A 20,033-nucleotide genomic window follows, 5' to 3' on the forward strand; every position below is an offset into this window, starting at 1 on the left:
TATAAAAAAGATAATAAAACAAAGTGAGTCCTTTATGAGAAATCATTTGCCATCAATGCCTAAATTTCTTTGTCTAAAGTAAGGACTAAGATAACCAGGCACTTTTATTTTCCATTATGTCTCTTTTTTATAATAAAATCTTTGGCTCTTGCTTCCCTTCCAGTTCTTTAATTTGCTTCATTGAATAGTAAAATTCACATCCTGCTCACAAACTTAATCTCCCTCTTAAATATATGTCTGTCATGTGTCGATATTTTACTTCCTAACACTAGTTCTGAAAGCTTCCAAATAACTATATCTACCTTCACTAATACATTAGGACAAAGAAAGGATGGCTTTATTTTCACACACAGGACAATTATATGGAACTGCTTCCATAGTGTTGAACAACTTGACCCAAAAAAAGATTTTGGCACTGTCACAATACCAAGGAAAACATCAAATCTTCTGACTTTAGTAACATGTGTACTGTTTGGCTTATGTTAATGGTAATTAATTCACATCATCCACCTTCCTGCAGTGCAAGACAAAACCAAAACTTGGCATAACTGACATCTTTCCTCAGAATAATCTTTTTTGATCTTTAAATTTAAAGAAATCTTCAAGAACTGAATTATGACAGAGGAAACAATGAACCACAGGCATTCTTCAAGGCAATGGTAGACCTTCCACCAAATGATGCCAATTGTAGCCAGCTCTTACCTGAGCCAAAACACCACAAGTGAAACTCTGCATACTGACTGTAAGTGCACCCTTGCATCTTGTGACTTTGCAGGAAGGTACTAAACCCCAAAGGGCCCATCCCCATGTGACAACTGCACATGACAAATACATATTGTGAGGTCCAAAACATGATGTGAGGCAACTATCCCATATGATAAACACATGGGACACATGCTGTGAAATTCCAGGGAGCATCATCTATGGTGGTGGGAAGCACAAGTGTCAGAGGTGAGCCTCTGTGTGACAAACTTTGCCCATTTATCCAAATAGCCAGACTCTTAAGACTCCAGTTAAAGGTCTAATTCTGATACCCCTCCTCTTTTATATTTTCAATACTACTGGGATCTACAGAGTTACTCGTAGTAAGATGTTAACTATTTTGAAAAAGAATGGTAAAATTTGAGCCAAACACACAAAAAAGAGACGGAAGTATTATTCCCTTTCACTTTGTGCTTTTTGTACCATATAAGTAGTTAACTTGCCCCTGAAGTTCAACTGTCTTCAGACACAAAAAAAAAAAAAAAAAAGAAAAGAAAAGAAAAGAAAAAGCAAAGTTAATTTGAAAAGCAGGCACTTTCATGCACAGGCCACAATTTCCATAAAACCATCTATAAGATGTTTCCATGATTTAAAAACATTGCTGCAGCATCACATATACTGCAACATGAGGATACCCTCTAAAATAAGATGTGCATCTTGATGGTTATTCCTGATAGAAAGAATTGAGTAGCTCTAGGAAAAAAATGCATATCTCAAATTCTTTCCTAGCTATACCCTAATGTGTGGTATCCCTCATGGAATTTCAATAGGCTAATCTAGCACAGACTTTAGAATAAGTAGCTTTGTAAAATTGCAAACAAGTACACAGTTAAAAGGTCACTCTGCAATATGCATGCTAATATACAAGCAGAAAACAAAGTCAAGGACAAATTATCATAGGATCAATTTGCAACCTACTTTTTTCTGGTGAGACATGTGCCTTAGCTTGTCCCCTCACAAGCCTGCATGTTGAACCATCTCCTGCACAGATTCCACAGTTGTCTTCCTTGGCATTGCTCCCAAGTTGTCGATCACAGCCTACTGCCTGCCAACATCAACACCACAGTCAGAAGGAGGGCAAAGCTGTAGTAGACATGCTCAGGTTTCTGGAATTTTATTTATTATGTTATCCTTTTGATTTTATGAGTTGGCCTCATTCTATCAAAGCATATCTTGCTATTTAGGATTTTAAAAGCACACTGCCATTCCATGATTTTAATGATGAACCACAACAACTGATATATTAAGTTATTCAAGCATAGGAAATACATGAATCCGTTTCCCACTACTTGTGTGAATGAATACCATTGAGCATTATTCTTTCCAACACAAGGGATAACTATGTTATTTACAATTTGCTTTTCATCACCTGTTTAATTATGTCTGAGAAAGGATAAATGCAATGAAATAACCCAAGTTAAAAATTTAAAGGGCACTCAGCCTTCAGCTTCCTAGACAAGGAGTTGTGGGCAGTGCTAATATTCCAGTGTCTTGGCCATTAAAAAATTAGCTGGCACTCACGTAGATCTCCTCTTTGCCATTCTCATCAATGTCAATCACATAAACATTTGCTAACCAGGTTTTAAGGAACCTGGATGATTCAGTTCTCACTTTCGACTTTTTTGGTTTATGAATGTGAGACCCAATCTATAAAACTTTCCAATGATTTTTATAAAAACACCCAAACTTGAACATTGCCAAAAATTTGAAAAGCAAAGTTTTTGAAGAACTGTCAACTGAAAACTCTCCAAATTATAATGAAAACATTTTTCCACGTTTTTGCTTTTCTTCATACCAGCCACTACACAAGAAGGATGAGAATGGGAAGACAAAAAAGAATAGACAAAACTGACTAAAAGCACCTTCCTGAGGAATGGAAGGTAAATATTTGGTCTCACCTATTTTACTCTTCACCATTCCATAGAAGAAATTTTCAGGAAGTACCAAATGCTGAGCAATGTGGTAAAAAGCTCATCTCCAGCTTCGAGTTTCCTCAAGTCAGCCTATAGCCTCTTACATCCACATATTCCTGAGAAGGGCAGTTAATTTGTCACGGATGTGTGTGTTTAACCAAACTCCAAACTGACAAACGGATAGAAAGTACTCTGGAAACTCACAGTTAAAAGCAGTGCTAGAATTCTGAAACTGGCCAGCACACGCCTCTTCCTATATAAAAATGCTTGGAAGGGGCAGTCTGAGCTGCCAAGATCCACTGCATCTGTGCTGTGCCAAAACTGACACACGATCCCCCTTGGAGAGAGGAGGATCGAGTCCACACACAAGAGGCAGGGTTGGGTCTTCCAGTCTGAGTTAACACTCACACACAGACACACACAAATCATGCACATCCACTGCCAAACACAGAGAAATGTAATCTCAAAGTTTCACGTGTCTATAGAAAAGGAAACAAAGCAGCGCCACCTCCCCCTTCTGCCCTTTTCCTTATTTTCCCAATTCCCTACATCCTGCACTCCCTTTAGAGGAGGACATTAAGAAGGACAGTTCATGGTACTTCAGTTGAGAGATATTGCCTTACTCAAGGCTTCAGATTTACCACAGAAATCTACATTAGCAGCTGGAAATTATTTTATTCCTGCAAATGAAGGGGATCTTCATCCTAAATCCTAATTCGTTTTAAAAAGAAATAAGCAGTCTAACAACAACAATAAATCATTTTAACAGAAACTTAGTTGTAAAAAGATACACAAAGATACTAATAGCACAAATTGTTAAACTACTGCAAGTGTAATCTCTCCCTAGATCTCTCAAACACATTTCCATTCCATGCTGTAATCTCATTTCCTAATTATTAAAAACCTGTTTATTCATTCATCAATTAATTTCAAAGGAAAAATTAAGCTGCATGTTGGGATACTCTGTGTGAAAAAGTGCTACTTTTGTTAGTTTAAGTTGTTGCATATTTTTAGTCTACAGATCCTGCAAGTCTTTGTTGGGAGGAGAGCACTGAGCAAGAACAGCACTTGCAACACCAGCCCATTAGAGTCCAATATGATAATAACAAACATCCACACTGAGCTCTTGCACACAGTCCCTATGAAAACAAACTCTCATTGCATGTAACAAAAATTACACAACTGTGCAAACACAAAGCACTATTGTGTCCAACATGGAATGAAAGAAGAAGGATAATCAGCACAGCAGCATACTTTAGACTATTGTTTCATAAAGTATTATTGCTTATTTTTTAATAATACGCAAATGCCACAGAAATAAAACAGGAGTGCTAACTGCAAGGAACTTGGATGTGGGAAAAGCTTTACAGCTCCCCTGCCAGCAAAGGTGGTGTGTTCAGCAAGATGCATTCACCCTGTGTGGACTTCCTTCCCAGATTATGTTTACATCACTGTTAGGAATATGAGAAATGATATCATGGAACACAATTTAGAAAACAATTCAAATTATTATCACAATTTTGGCCTGAAGTGAGCACAGAATTTCAGATTTTGTTTAACTTGAAGCACCTAAATATTCCGCAGATTTTCATGTGATAAACATCAAATTTAGAGCTAATTCAAGAATGGTGTGAACATTAGGATGGCACTTATTTCAAAGCTGAGTGCCCACAGCTAGCCTTTTTTATCTGTTTGTAAATCCCTGATAGGGTATTTCTCAGATAAGCTGGACAACCACAGATATCACCAAAACAGGAGGAAGCTGCAAGGTATAACTTAGGAAACTGGGTCTCCAACACATACAGTATTGTGACACCAAATATTATAAATTTAAGATATTCATGTTTTAGCCAATAAGTATTGGAAAAACATAGTGTTTGATGAAACATTTTGAAGACAGTACATTTGTATTTGCAAACAAAGCTGCAACAAGGACAAAAAAATGATAAATGGCAACAGCCTTCCTCTGCTCACGCAGCACCTCAGCCAGCCAAAGAGGCTGATGATTTTCACAATTAAGGCATCTGTTAGGGTTAATTTACCTCACATTGCTCACTGTTTACAGAGCAAAAGGATCAACTCTAAATATTACAGGCAGACTGGGAAAACATCTGCAGGCTTTTAGGGCATAGTCAGAAATTATATTAGGTGATCTTAACATAGGCTGAATAAATGAAACAAGTCCCAACAAGGATTGGGACCCTGTGAATTTAAGAAATCTGTAATTATAAATACCATAATTCCAAAAAATTATACAGGTATTGTAATGACTAGGTTATAAGTGAGCTCCTCAGACAGCAGGGAGAATACTGGACAATATGTAACAAAATAAATTATAAGTAGAAATTTAAGATACAAAGAGCATTGAGGAAATGGGCACTATGTGCATTTAAAAAGCTGTCCGTGATGGGGTACCTGTGAATTTGGATATGGCAAGATTATTTTCAGAAACAGGTGTCTGATCCATTATTATTTTTGGACACAGCCTGAACATGTTATTTGCCTATATTCTTATAAAGGAAAAAAAAGAAATATGACAAAGAAGAATACTGTTTTCTCACAAGCAGCTTGAATAGAAAGCATCTGGTTAAGCAGTGAACAAAATGCTTGTCTGCTTCAACAAACTTCTAAAAGTTATCATGGCAGTGCTATTGTGAAAGACAATACTGAAGGGTGTTAAATGCTTTCTACCATGCTTAGAATAGTTCATGTAGGTTCAGAAAGGCAAAGGAAGAGCAAAAGGTCAGGGTATAAAATACAGTAATATAGATGAAAGACAAGAATGAAATTGCTGCTGATATGGTAGAAGTGACTATGGAACGTCACAAATAGTTTTGCAAATACGAATCCAAAAAATCACTCAGAAGCTCCCACAGCTGTTTGTTGAGGTCATATTCACATAGTAGGGTTCCAGCTGAGGAATTAGACTTAAACAAAGAAATTAATGTAGCATGTGAATTTCAATTTGTGAAGGTCCGAGTATAATCTGTTAAATTCAAGAATCTTCCTTTCTTAAGATGTTTATAATTAACTATGATGAGAAAATGGACAGGGCTAAAGGAGACAGAACTTTAAGTGCGATTCAAATACAACAAAAAAGCACCATAGTGAAAAGCATGGAAAACCCCAGCCCTCTCTTCAGACTTCTCTTAATAAACATAAGTAAAAACAGGGACCAGAACTGCCAATGCAGAGCCCGATGGAGGATCAGCTTTTAAAATTTCAGCTTTTGCTAGTTAGACCATTGCTTTAGACCTCCTGAACTGTGCTATTACCTCAACTGACCACTCACTTCCAGCTGCAGGCACTCCCAAAACAGGCACAGTACCATTTTTTCAGGGAATTCATTCCACAGAAGTGAGTTGTGAATTATAAAAATGTTATATTTCAATTACTAAAAATGCTTCTGGGATGCTAACAACTCAAGATGATAGACTTCAAATAAAGAAGCAAAGATATACCTACCCCTTATGGAATAAAAATGCTTGTCTGAAACATGAGTAAACTCGGAGATCTGTGCATAACTGTCACCATCTAAGTGTTAAGTGTCATTATTACTGTCAAAAGCATGAAATTGTATACAGCAAGATAGATAATTATATACCATATTTTTCCTTAGAAATGGGTTTCCCCTTTCTATGGTCCTCTGGAGCCAAAGATCCAGGTACAGCCAGAAAAAACAAACATGCTGAGTTCTCCTAACAGAAGTGGCCACAAAAGAATAAATCACTGCTATTTTTATTTATGACAGATACATAAATTCTATGAAACATTAAAACTGAAGTTGCACTAGTGCCATTATTTCTATACCTACCAGGCCTTAGACTAAGCTCTTTAGCAGACACACCATTTCAATATTCAGCACTGTGTATATTAAATATTAAATAATTTTCTACTTTGACTAATAAATTTGTTATTGATATAGACTCTCATTTATCAGCGATTTCATTAAAATGATAAGTTAAACTAAGTTTTGCAGTGTTCTATGTTTACTTGAGGGACTGGCAGCTCATCAGGGAGTGATGCCCTTTATTAATACGATTTGGTTTAATAAAATGAAAACAGAAAATAAATTCAACAACATCTCAATATGACATAATTACCATCTTTCTAGAGTTGCTGAGCAAATCCCCCCAGTGCTCAGGAAAACCCACTTGAAGGCTACTCTGGGTATATTGACATTTGTGTGCTTCCATTGGCCTGGCTATTTCCAAGGATGCACAATCACGTGCACTCATGGAATAACCTGCTAGTGGGATTTTACAAACATACAGATGGTATTTACTGAAATTCAGCTGAAGCAGAAAACCCAGCAAATCATTTATGTGGAAGTGCCCAGTGTGCTTAAAATGTCGAAGAAATACTGTATTTCAGCTGAGCAAAGGTTTTGTGGCCTTTGTGCAAGTGGGTTTCCACTGCCTTCAAAATTTGTCAAGATGTGCAAAATATAGAATGAAAGTAGGCTGTTACACCAAACAGATCCAATGAAGTGCTCTGACTGCTCTGCCACCAGGATGGCAGTATTTGGGCTTTAATAACAAAATTATATATTTCAGCCTTACAAGAGATGAGAACTAAGATTAAAATGGAACAAAAACATCTACATACTTTTAAAGGTTATCAGCATTGCACAAAATACAAGATAACCTCAGAATTACTTCTGGCAGAAATATCTTCTCCAAGTCTTGTGACTTGACTAGGAAAGGACACATGTTTTATTTCAACATTTACTGGTAAAAGAAGAAAATAGTAAAAAACCCTTCCATGCTCAAAAAGATAAATCTCTCTTGCAGTTTATTAGAATCACTCAACAGGGAAAATTAAGATCCTCAGGGTCTTGCTCAGAGAAAAGGGATTTCTATTTCCAAAAACACAGACACACTGCAAAATCCAAAACTCAGAGAAATTACAGCTATGTTTTACTGCACAGTTGCATGTGCTATCACAGCACAGATATCACTGCATCAATGTCAGCTATTTGCTGCATTTTTGCCTGCTCTGTCTTAGCACAGAATCACAGCACAGGCAGATGCCAGAAATGTCTGTACCTGCACAACAAATAATTAATTTTAAATGTGGCTTTGGGAATAAATGGCAATAAAAGCACGAGTAAAAACCCTGTCATGTGAAAATCCTGTAATTAGTATTTTCCATGTATCTTTTCCCTGCTGTAAAACCTTGTTGCCATTCGAAGCCCATCTATTCATTATTTTGCAATCTCTGCTCACATCCTTTGCTTTGTGATAACTTCAGCTTGCACTTTCTTTCTACACAAAATAAATGTGTCCCCAGAGAGAATATAAAGAAAAAACTCCCACTGTCTCTTTCCCATGCTCATCATCCACAAGTAATTGATTCTGACAAGCAGAGGGAGAGCTCCCAGAGCATCCCTCCCATTAGGCAAGTAACTTCTTTCTTTCCTTTTTTTTTTATTTACTTTTAAAAGTTGTGTGAATCTTAGCTTTCAAGCACTGCTTTCAAACTCTGGTTTACCCTCACTGAAGATTTATCTTGGTCTGAGTCATGATTTTGTCCTCATATGGTCCTGTCTCATAACTCTTCAGTTATGTCTGAGCTAACAAAGGCCTGATTGTGGTAGAGAGTTCTCACATCTCTGGAATCAAACCAGCACAGGACAGAATTGGCCCAGACAAGCTGACACAGGCTTCAGCATGTGTTAATAAACAGAATAAAGCCCCTTCAGGGACGTTGTGTATGTGCTCAGGACCAACAGCGAGCGTCCCAGCCCATCCCTTCACAGCAATCGAAGCCACGATCTCAGTTGCCAAGATGAATGAGCAGTAGCAGTGGTGGGAGTAAGAAAACTTCCTCTGTGTGAGGATTTTCATTGCTCACAGATAAGAAATCAGGAAGTAAAGACAAAGTGTGTCAAAATGCAAACCCCAGCACAGAGGCGTAAAGTAAGTCAGAATGATGGGCATGAGGAAACACTCCATGATGTTCAAATTCCTGAGCCATCCACAGAGAGGAAAAGAATGTAAAGCAATAAAAGAAAAACTAAACCAGAAAATAAAAAAAATACAGTGCATAAAATTCACTGCATACTAAAGGGCTCCTAAAAAGACTTTCCACATATTTCTGCTAACATTTTATATCTGAAGGCAAAAGGCTAAAGAGTGTTCCACAGCTCTGTAAATCCACTTCCATCAAATAAAACAGCGTTTCCAAAACCTTTAACTCTTACTACAGGATCTGTCACATGTTAGAGGAGCTAAGAGATTATGGGACCACCCGGTAGGAGCAAGTACCCTTTCCCACATGGTCTCCATTTTAAAAAACACACATACACACAGTCAGAGGATAGGACACATTCCCACTGGACTTCTTGTTTGTGAGAATGCTTTTGAAAAAGCAATCAATATACGAAATCAGATTACTTTGCTCCTTTTCTGGCTGGGTCCAGACAAGTCTGCCTTGCTTGGTGAAGTTAGTACTGGGGGATTTGAAGGTTGCTAAGGCTCTAGTTCAAGATGACATCCAAATCATGAGTTTTTCTGCTATCACTGCTCACATGATTTAGGACCTTGCTAGCCTGGGAAGTAAAGTCACATTTGTACAAAGCTCACTTAAACAAAACAAAACAAAACTTGGCAGAGAGAATCATTTATGAAAAGAGAAATATAGATAAGAAACTGGAGATTAGAAAAAAAGTCATTACTCATCTGACAAGAAAGGATAAACTTACACAGTAAGAAACTCTGTAGGGAATACTTCTTCATAAGAAACAGTAGGAGAGAGAATAAGACAAGACCTGAAAAGAAACATCAGCTTCTAGCAGCACTGGGCAGCTGCAAAATACAAATAAGTGATTCCAAGGACCATTTCAGTGTCTGAGAGTATCCCTGTATTACCAGCAGTAAAACCACACCTCTGAGTTGTCATTGCAAGGGAATCACTACACCAAGGTGGACAGTGACATTAAAAGGGGGGCAGGTGCAGCCCTTGAAGGGCAGCTCCATGATCTGCTGGCTTGGACAGTGCCAAGAGATTCCGTCGGGCGAGGAAATCAACCTACTGAGGCTCCAGGGGGTGACACTGCCAGGTCACATAGAATGTGGTAACCCATGCTTAGCTCAGCCCCATACTCCAGTGGGAATTCTGGAGAGCCACCAACATCTCCCAGCTGAACTGCAGCTGGAGCTCCCCGCTGTCCCCAGTTTTATGACCTATGTCACGTGTACGTGGTCACATGAAGATTTTCATAGGCAGCTCTGAGAGCCAGAAAGTTTTGTTGGATCTACATGAGTAACTCCCACAGTCTTTCTGGATAGGGTCCAGTCTCCCAGCTCTGGTGCAGTAACATGTAGACCGAGTATAGGTGTCTATGTAGGGATTCTTCCACGCTCCAAAATGTACTTTACACTGTCCATTTGCTAATTAGTGGTACCCAAGAAAGAATGCCAGGTTTGGTATAAAGGCTGGCTTGCCACAGAGCTACCTCAAAATCAATTCTTCCTATGAATCACTTAATCAAGGTTTAAAGGCTAAAAAGGACAAAAAGGTAACACAGACATTTTTTCCTGCTCTTTAAATATTAAATGAAGACTGTGAATGTTCATTTTGGAAAAAAAAGTGCTTTTTTTAACAGAAATTAACTACTCAGACTAACATGTGTTAGAAACACAGCTTCATGCCTCCAGTAACATCGGATGGAAAGAAAACTTTCCTTTCTAAGTCCCTGCACAACCAAATCTCCTGTGCATCTTGGGCAGTCCTTTAACATATTTACAGACAAGAAAACGTATCTGAAAGAACTGAAAGAGAAAGTATATAAAACACCTTAAACAACCACTTTGAGAAAGCAACTCACAGAAAAAAAGGAGTCATGATTCAGAAGAAATTAGTAATCTGCTGTAATTTTAAGTTTAAAGCACAAGCAAAGCTTACAAAAGTGCAACAGTCTTCCAAGAGCTTACAGAAACTGTTTTCAATGAAAACTCTGACAGATATTTACATCAAGTGTAAGAGTTCTTTGGTGGTGAGTGATACCTACTCGCCATATGATGACATGTGACAGAAGAGAACTAGCATGGCAGAAGTTGATGGGACTCCACTTGACATGTGGGATGTGTTTTGATGTCAGCTAGATTTATGCCATATGCTACAAAGCACAGAGTAGTGTCTGCCTTTTTTGGAACACAAGCAACTTGCTGACACTAAATGGAAAGTTCACTGCAGGATTTACATCATCTTTGACCTAATTGTGACAGCCTAGGACAGAACTACTCAGGCTGCTCCTTAGGACTCCAGATTTTTTGGGTGATGTGTGTATTTATTGTCCAAACACATTACTCCATATTAGGAAAATTATCACTGTAACCATTTCAGGTACTGGCACAAGTAATACTCCATTCTGCATTCTGGTACAAAAAAGCAGGTCTACATGAATTAAAACCAAAACCCAAGGAGAGGCAGGGCCCCAAAGCAGAAGGAGTAACTGGGTAAATGTTGCCCACACATGTCTGACATGCAGATGTTTTTGAATGTCTCCACCCACATCCAGATGGGCACAGCAGGAACATATTATATGAAAAAACGTTTGGGGAGTTGTGCAGAAACTTGAAAAAATATCAGAAGTTAAGTGTGAAAATACTCCTGGCAGTGCAGTTTTGACCTGTCCCCATTTAACACAACAGTCCCAGATATTTGTGTTGGTAACAGAAACAGGGCAGTAGCAAACTCAAACATGATCAAATGGTTTGACTGAGTTAAGCCTCAAGCAACTCAAAAATATCTTATTAACATTCACAAGTTCCCTGCTCCATCATCTTCAGATTTCACTTCTCGTAAAGCCTCACACCTCCTGTCCAGAGAGCAGCTTTGTCATCTCCCCATTTTCTTCGACAGAGCTTATTTAGTTTCATTTTGCTTGATAAGGGAAATGCAAAGAATCAGAAGCTGGACAACAGGAACTCGCCATGCTTGTAAATTCATATGCTGCCAAGGTGAGAGTCTGAATAAGAGGCAGAATTAGTGATGCAGCCCTACCTTACCAAGAAGCAGAACAGAAATGAAAGTGATATCATGCTGGGGAGGAGGGGGTGTTGAGTCAACTTTGAGACAATAAATGAGTAAAACCAGCACCACTCTCCTTATACTAACTCTTTGGTGCTCCCAGGCATAAAAGTGAAGATACCCACATCAGCAGTATGATGTGCTCATTTAGATGAGTTAACTGTAAAAACACTTGCCAAGTTATTTGCAGGCTGTGCCAATTATATGTCAGAACCCAACAGATGGATCTTACAGCAACAATTGTGGAGAATCACGACTTTACTGTCTCGCTTTTAACAGCAGTTGACTAAATAACCGTATTTTTCCAGAAAAGATCAGATGTCAATTTGTTTTCTTTTCCTGCTCAAACAGGAGTAGCACAAAACTCTGTGTCGGTTTCTAATCAAGTCCCTGCCTCCCACAGCCCCTTTCAGAAGAAACCTTTCGCTCTGACCCTAAAAGAGTTTGCATACAGAAAACAGTTATTCAAATGACCTTTCATTTCAATTCATTGAATTCAAATTTTTACCTCAATAAAATTATCCAACAATAAATTATCAAATATATACTTTAAAAAGCAGAAATTTTCAATAGCCAGTGATTTAAAGAAAGTGAAGACACCTGTTTGTAACTTTAAATGACAAATTAATTAAATTGCATAAGTCACAGTACAGGACACATTCTAAACCCATTTGTTGGGTTTTTTTCCTCTGAAGATTTATCTCACATTGAAAAATATTTTTGTGAAATTAGAAGAAATAATGAAAAAAATAAAAGTGGGAGAAGGAGAAAAGAAATTGATTCTCATCAGTGTAAGTGTTCCAGTTCCCGTTTGTGGAATGATTAATTTCTTCCTCCACTACTTCATTTAGTCTAAAAATGGATTATTTAAATTTCCAAGCATTTGATATCAGATATGCATATGAATACTACAAAATGCTAAGGAGAGACATTAAAGGTAGCCCTTTAAAATATACCTCTCAACTGTTCTTCACAAAATTGGATCCCTTCTAGGCGTAGTGAATTTTATGCCACGTGTGAAAGATGGCAGGTGTCTGAGGTCATTGTGGGAGACACTGGAAACCCCACAGCACTCTGAGCAAGAGTCTAACAAGCCTTTGAAAAACCCAGAGCTCTGTCAGATCCAACTCATGCTGTGATGGGCACAGACAGCAAAGGCTGCTGCAGATGTAACCAGAAGAGGCCGTGACACTCTCCTGGGTGAAAGCTTCTATCAGGAGAGGAGACATCACTAAGAACATTGCAAAAGAAATATATCATTTGCAAGTGTTTCCAATGTTTACAGAGGTATATCCTACTTTAAAGTACTATCAATGAATGCAGTCTCTCTGTAAGGAATTCTTCTGTTCCAGAGGCAGCAGATGCACTGTGTGTTGACACGACTGGTATTGGAACTGCAGTACACATGGAAGTCACATAAAACCCACAGCAAGGTCCAGATCATATATTAATGTTGCTATAATCCATGCACCAGTCTTCTGCCAAATGTGTCAAATTTTCCCCTATAACAGAGCTATTTCTCTCACTGGGCCATATCCTGCATTTTTGAGTCATGCACAGTTCAGACATTTAACAGAGCAACAACCACTTGCAGAGAAAGAAAACTAATTGCAATAACATATCCATTCTCTATAAATTGCTCTGTTCATAAAAAAAGATTGCAATATTGCTTTGCCAGTGAGACATGGGCAAAGCTGGCAAGCCTCAAATATTTTAACTCTCTGCTTTTACACCAACTATGTAAAGTCAATAACATAGTTGTAGTAAATAATAAATATATCCAGAAATATAGATTACCAGTAAAAAGATATTAAGTCAATTCATTCAATTAAAACATATATTCACTCACCCCATACAAGAAGGCAGATATATACACTCACGCCTGCCATTCTGGGCTGGATCCACAAAACATCCAATATTCTCTTTAACAGAGTTCACATAAGACTCAGAGAAGGAATTAAATGAAATGGAAGGCTATGCAATTCCATCACACCCTGACAGACATACTAAAGGTTAGAAAGCTATAGCCACAACAACCAATTTAATTTTTACATGCATAAATAGAAGAGCAAATTAATTTTATTGACCTTTTATTTATATATAAAAATATCCATGGCTAAAGCAGTCAGGAAGTTCTGTGTGCAGGAAAAGGTAAGTAATCTACAATCCATTTGGCAGTACTGGCAGATATGTCCAAAGTAAACTGATACATAAAGATGAAAAATAACCTGAAAGCGCCCACTCATGAGCAAAGTGCCTCATAACAAAGGTCATGTTTTGATTTACACCATGAACATACCTGGCATATTCCACTGATGCACATATCCAAGGATTCAATATTGCAACGAGTACCATCGAGCACTTTTGGGGCAAGCTCCACAACCAAGTTCTTCCCCAGAGCTTGACATTTCAGGGCACACGGTGCAGTAGGATCATTATACACAGGGATCCACTCATACAAGTGTCCCTGGTATTTGACATCATTGTAGGCTGAGCACTGTTGTGCCCTGAAGTCACCTACATCTGAAGGGCAGTCCTGAAAAAAAAAAAAAAAAACAAAAGAAAAGAAACATTTTTTTTTTAAAGAAAGGAATACTTCGCACTTGCAGTGGACTTATCTGATGAATTACACAGAAGCTATTCAGGCAGGTTTGGTTCAAGAACTGGTCTGCTATGACAAATATGCCACATTGCAAAGTTTTACTGTGTATATTAAAACAATTTATGTTGCTTAATCCATGGCTTGCAGTGCAAGTACAGAATATGACATATATTCCAGTAACAACAACATAACTATATGAGAGGATAATTCAAAATGCTAATTTTTATGACACTATGTAGTACAGATAAAGTCTGGTTCTGTAGCATGAATTAGCTTCTAAAGAAATCTATATATTTTAAGTGACTACAATGAGATGTCTCATATTTAATATTTCTCTTTTCAATAGCTTTTCTCACTAAAGGAATTCTGAAGGCTTTATACTTGTTCATCAGTGCATATGTCAGACTAATGAAAGAGGTATTAATGCTACTTATAAATAAAGAAATAAAATTTGTCTAATTAATTGTTCATTATTGCTTGGAAAAGGGACAAGAGCATTAGGAGGAGACACCAGAACTTTCAGCGCTTAATCCTTTAGTCTAATTACAAAATACCTTCACCTCATGGAAGCAGTAAGGCTTACTTTGTTGAAATAAAAATACAATTCAAATTGGAAACTACTGATTATATACTCCCTGTTCTAATGAGACAGTTCCGTACCTTTTCCCCCACAGCACCTACACAGCTGAAAGACCAAATATGAGAACTGTTTGAAATAAAATGTTCTAAAATATTTTTTCTACATAAAGCATTGCACCCAAATAATGATGTTAATATTAAACTATGGTGACAGGAACGAAGATGAATACTGATTGATTTGAAAATAACTTTGGTAAAGTACTGGCAAAGGAGTTGGAGTGTCAAACAATTCCTCACTACAGACTTCATTTGAAAGTATGTCCAGTGTCAAAGAGTCCATATGCCAGACCGAAAGGATATTCTTCCAAGAATTCCAACTGCACATATAAGCCAGATGTGAGGCTGATTTTAACAAAGTTTTGTTTTCATTGGATTGAAGACTGAAAGATTGTGATGTGTCAGCCGAACTCATGGAACTTATTAGTAAGTATTAGTTAACAACACTGATCCCAAACTCAGCTTCAACCTTATCAGTGAACTGAACCTTCCCTGAAAAAAAAGCTCATGAAATAGTAAGTGTATTATACAGGACTGAGATTAAAACATACAGGAGAAAGGTTTGGATTTCAGTCCAGTGGCCTGGTGCTCAGTTTGGGTTTTTTTTTTCACCATAGCAAAGATTAACCTAGAACTGTCTCTGACTTGGTTGCAGTCTATATAAAATACCTTCTAAAAGTCAGTATTCTATCTTCTGACCAACAAGTGGAGGTTTTGCAGCTGAGCACTGAACAAATTCACTGAGCTTTTCCAGCAACGCTTTTCACTCACCTTACAGTGAGAATAACTCGGAATGATACTAATAAATCTATTATTTTTAATCTGGGATAATGCTAGTTTGAGCCATAGTTTTTGGAACTATACAATGATGGAATAAGACAGAGAAATTACAGTTACTGTAATTCTCTGAGTGTTTTACCTCAGCAAAATCCCACATGTGAGAGCTTCTAAAAACATCAAGCAGATACTGAGAGAAGCCACACATATTTACTGTGGTGTCACTCCCAAGAAATTCACCAAGTTTGCACTGGTGTAAATGAGAGCAGAACTGGGCTCTGACTCATCTGTCACCTCTCATTTTCCACAATAGCAAGTCTAAAAAGCAGAGAGGAGTTCAGAGTTCATATGGATACCACATGGTTCCCTTCCACCAATGCAAATAGAAAAGCAGTTAAGGATAAAAAATAATAATTGGAAGTTAGATTCAAGTAAAGTAGTAGCAATATGTAGGAGTAGAGTTATTCAGCCATGCACAGCAACATTTTCATCACAAAGAATTAAAGAGTGATCTGTAAAACAGGCAGAGTGATGGCCTTCAGCTGAGCTTTGACAGGCTGTTGTTACAATCTATTATCACTGGGTGTTGATGCAATGCCAAGACACAAACACCACGATGTCAGGATGTCAATCGATGGTTACTGTATGTTTCTCATTGATTCAACACAATGCAGCTCCTTCCTTCCACTCACTTCCTGGCTGCTTGAGAGCAAGTGAATTCTCATCTCCCTATTCTCTTTTGGCATCTTCAAAGAACCCAAAGTGATTATGGCAGCTCGATTCACATGCCAGCTCCACCTGCTTTATGTTCGAGCTCTGTTCAAAAGCAGGAGCATAAAAAGAGCATCACAGAGGGATATCAAAGGGCTGAAATTATTATCATTTGCATTATATCAGAATTTGGATGGAAACCAAGTTCAGATCCCAGTCTTCCTGGGAACAATAAATATTTGTATAAAGAAAGGATTTTAAACAGAAAGACGACTAAGCACAGAAAGGAATGTAATCAAGACAAAAAGAGGACTTGCAAACATCAGCTTAATTCCATTAGAGTGGGTCAGAAAAGTGAGAGGGTGTTTAAAAAATAGAAAGGAAAAGGTGGAGGAAAGATGTGAGTGGTAGGCAAGGGCGAAACATGTTCAGGAAGTGGGCAAGGTCATACAACCAGACAATGATACATGGGCCCCAACCCTCATCCTGTTTGTGTGTCTTTTTGTTCTTAATCTATTTCAGACATCAAGTCATTCCACCATTCCCTCTTTCCTCTAAATATTCCACATCTTTTCTTATTTGTTAAATACTTTTGCTACTCAATTCAGGATTTTTTCAGATTTCTTCATTTCAGCAATAGCTTTTGTTTTACACTCAATCCAATGAACCATTGCCAGGCCATTCTCAGGTTCATACACTACTACATAAGGAGCTGAAGACATATCTATGAGTTCTAAGACATGGAAATGTTGGCAAAAATAATCGCATCCAGACCTTGCAGTGGAATGAAGTGTATTTATGACATGACTTATGAACACATTAGACAGACAGAACTGAAAATGATGCTTCAGACATGACTACCATGCAGATTAAAAACACACATATATATATTCCCATTCGTTTTGTGATAGATGATTAAAAACTACTGCATTCAAGGACTGGCTTCTTACGGAATGTATCTTTGAGTTTTGGCAGTGAGCGCTCTCAGCCTTCGAAAACAAAGCTAACCTGGGAAATCTGTATCTTTGTAGGCAATGTTCATGTACAAAATATGAAGGTTGCATCAGACCCTGTGACTCTTGCCAACAATTACTCCACTGAAAAAAAGCACAATAGACAAGGCAAGAAAATTCCCAGTAAAAATGATGACACCAAAGAAAGTCTAGCCCTTTGTCTAGTTTTATTCTTTGAATCTCATTTTGTTGAAACCCAGCCAAAACTGATGAAGTCATTGTTTTGTTTTCTTTTTGAAATTAGCTTCAGTTTCTATGTTTTTCCTACACAATTTTCAGGTCACTTCTAAGTAAAATCAAGATACCTGAGCTAGAAACCACCCCTGCCAAGGGAGCCATACGGTGCATCAGCATTATAAATATAAAATAAATAAATGAACAGATTAGAAACTATGTAACTCCAGGTGAAATATTATAGCCTAAAGCAGACACGGTTCAGCCAAGTTCTTCTGAATAGAATAAGTTAACTGGTTAGGTGGATGCTGGAGCAATTATAGATTAATATGTTGAACAAGTGTGAGCATTATCTGCATATAATAAATGTTTATAATGGAATTAAACATGGGGATATCTTCTACAAAACAGTGGTTTTTCTTACTGTAGAGGAATCACTGGCAAATGTATAAGTGACTTTTCGGCACATAAGAATGTGAAATTTATGGGGAAATGGCCCAAATAACTTGTTCTATGAATAGGACCCTAAAGGATTAACTTAAACACTTCCACATAGTGCACATCATAGCATTAGAATGTAACACTACATATAAAAATTGAGATATAAAAAAAGGGGTGCAAGAAAGGCTAAAAATCTCATTGAGTAACATACAATGAATAGTTTATTTCTCCAAAGTTTCTGTAGGCTGAAAGCATACATGCAGTTTTAGGAAATCATGCACCTGGCACCTCAGTTATGATAGAAAGATAAGCAGGCTATATATATGCCTTAATCTGAGCAATTATTTTGTTGCTAAGATCTTGAATTAATTTTTTGATTGAAATATCACTAATATTATTCTGGAACCATGCTTGAGTTCAATGAACTTACTACTATTCTATTACAAATCCAGATGAAACCAATTTTCTGGTAAAATGATTCTTGTTCTTTTCATTAGAATGACACACATATTAAGCTGTGCTTCATTTGTACTCCCCAATATAGATGTTAGTGGTGTAATGTATCATGTAGCAAAATTACATTTGCAGACAGCTTTACACCGTGTATTTATACTGAATGTCTCATGTGGTTACCAGTAATACCTACTAATATGGAAAGAAGCTAGTATAAACTCTTAATTTTCAAACTAAAATTTTACTCCTAAAGTGAGAAGCACTCATTAGGAGTAATGCTTTGGGGAAAATTATATAGTTTGAAACTAAACTGGCCTAGTAGTCGCAGGTTTACATCAGGTGTAAGGCCCTGTTTCAAGGTTAAGTCAGATTTAAGACCGGGTTTGAATTCAGTGACGCCAATCTCAAAGATCAACTCTATTAACAGTGGAAATCTCATTAAATATACCTTTTTTTGGCAGTTCTTCATTATCTGATCCGTAATCTAGGAAAAACCATTCCTGAGAGACTCTGACTGTATCTGAACTGAAATGGAAACCTGATCCCTTTCAGACATGCCCCAAAAGCAGAACTGTAAAAGGCAGTTTCCTGTCTGGAAATTAACATTTGAATCATCATAAATTCAAACAGATTCACATACAAGACGTCTGCCACTTATCACTTTAAAATAAGCCCTAAAGTTAAAAAACAGGCTACAGTGACTTCAGATAAACTCCCTGGGAGTTCAGAGAGGATATGGAAATCATCTTAATTTTCTCTATGCTGAAGCATAAAAGGTCTTCATTTCCATCAGAGTTTTACTGCACAAACCTTAAAATGAAGAGTGTCCACAAATGTATTAAAAGTATGTAGATCTCTGCTTAAATATGCAGACTTGGGGCAGAAAATATGCCTAAACTGATGTCACCATGTTCCCTTTTCTGTACACTGGGTAGTTCTACAGTCCTTTTACTGAAGGACCAAGGTGCACTCTGATAATTTGTCTGTACTATTGCAGGAAGCTGTAGTGCACAGGAGCCGGCAGGCAGAGGTACATTACTGCATACAGTGCCTACAACTAGATATTTAGTGAAGCAATGCAGCAAATAGATTTTACAGGGGCAGTCTGTTCACTGCTTACATCCTGACTGGCTGTAATTTAGCTTATCACACAGCTTTTAAAGATCGTGGTATTTTTTGCAGGTAGCATTTTTATTCATGAGCTCGAGCCACTGTGCACCCAGTTGCTGAGTCTTTTCTTCTGAAAGGGCAAGGAACAGGGTTTGCCTCTAGAATATGATTTCTGCATGCACTGGGTCTGATTCATTAATCACTTCCACTAGCTTCTGCCAGCAGAAACTGTGGCTGTGGTGTAAAAGTCATCCAATACTGAGGAGTGGAGTGTTAAAGGGAATATAAGGACTAATTATGCTATTTAAGATCTGAAAGGGATCTAGGCAATTAACCTCTTTGCTGACACAAAGAGTGCCACCATACCATTAATGATCACAAACAATCCAGAGCTCAGTTTAATGC

General features: G+C 37.6%; 1 protein-coding gene across 9 annotated transcripts in view; it reads right to left on the reverse strand.

Moving 5' to 3' along the window:
* The window catches only part of ADAMTSL3 (ADAMTS like 3), a 179,987-nt gene that overhangs the window by 71,695 nt on the left and 88,259 nt on the right, over positions 1-20,033 (reverse strand). For 8 of the 9 annotated variants that reach the window (XM_032700359.1, XM_032700363.1, XM_032700365.1 and 5 more), the window contains exons 6-7: positions 14,011-14,247; positions 1,681-1,807 (exon numbers count right to left, since the gene is read on the reverse strand). In XM_032700359.1, the coding sequence (XP_032556250.1) occupies positions 1,681-1,807; positions 14,011-14,247 (364 nt within the window). Of the gene's footprint in view, positions 1-1,680; positions 1,808-14,010; positions 14,248-20,033 lie in introns of those variants that run through there. The other variant, XM_032700368.1, reaches the window with a different exon arrangement.

Source organism: Chiroxiphia lanceolata, chromosome 12 (assembly GCF_009829145.1).
Source record: "Chiroxiphia lanceolata isolate bChiLan1 chromosome 12, bChiLan1.pri, whole genome shotgun sequence".
Taxonomy (NCBI): Eukaryota; Metazoa; Chordata; class Aves; order Passeriformes; family Pipridae; genus Chiroxiphia; species Chiroxiphia lanceolata.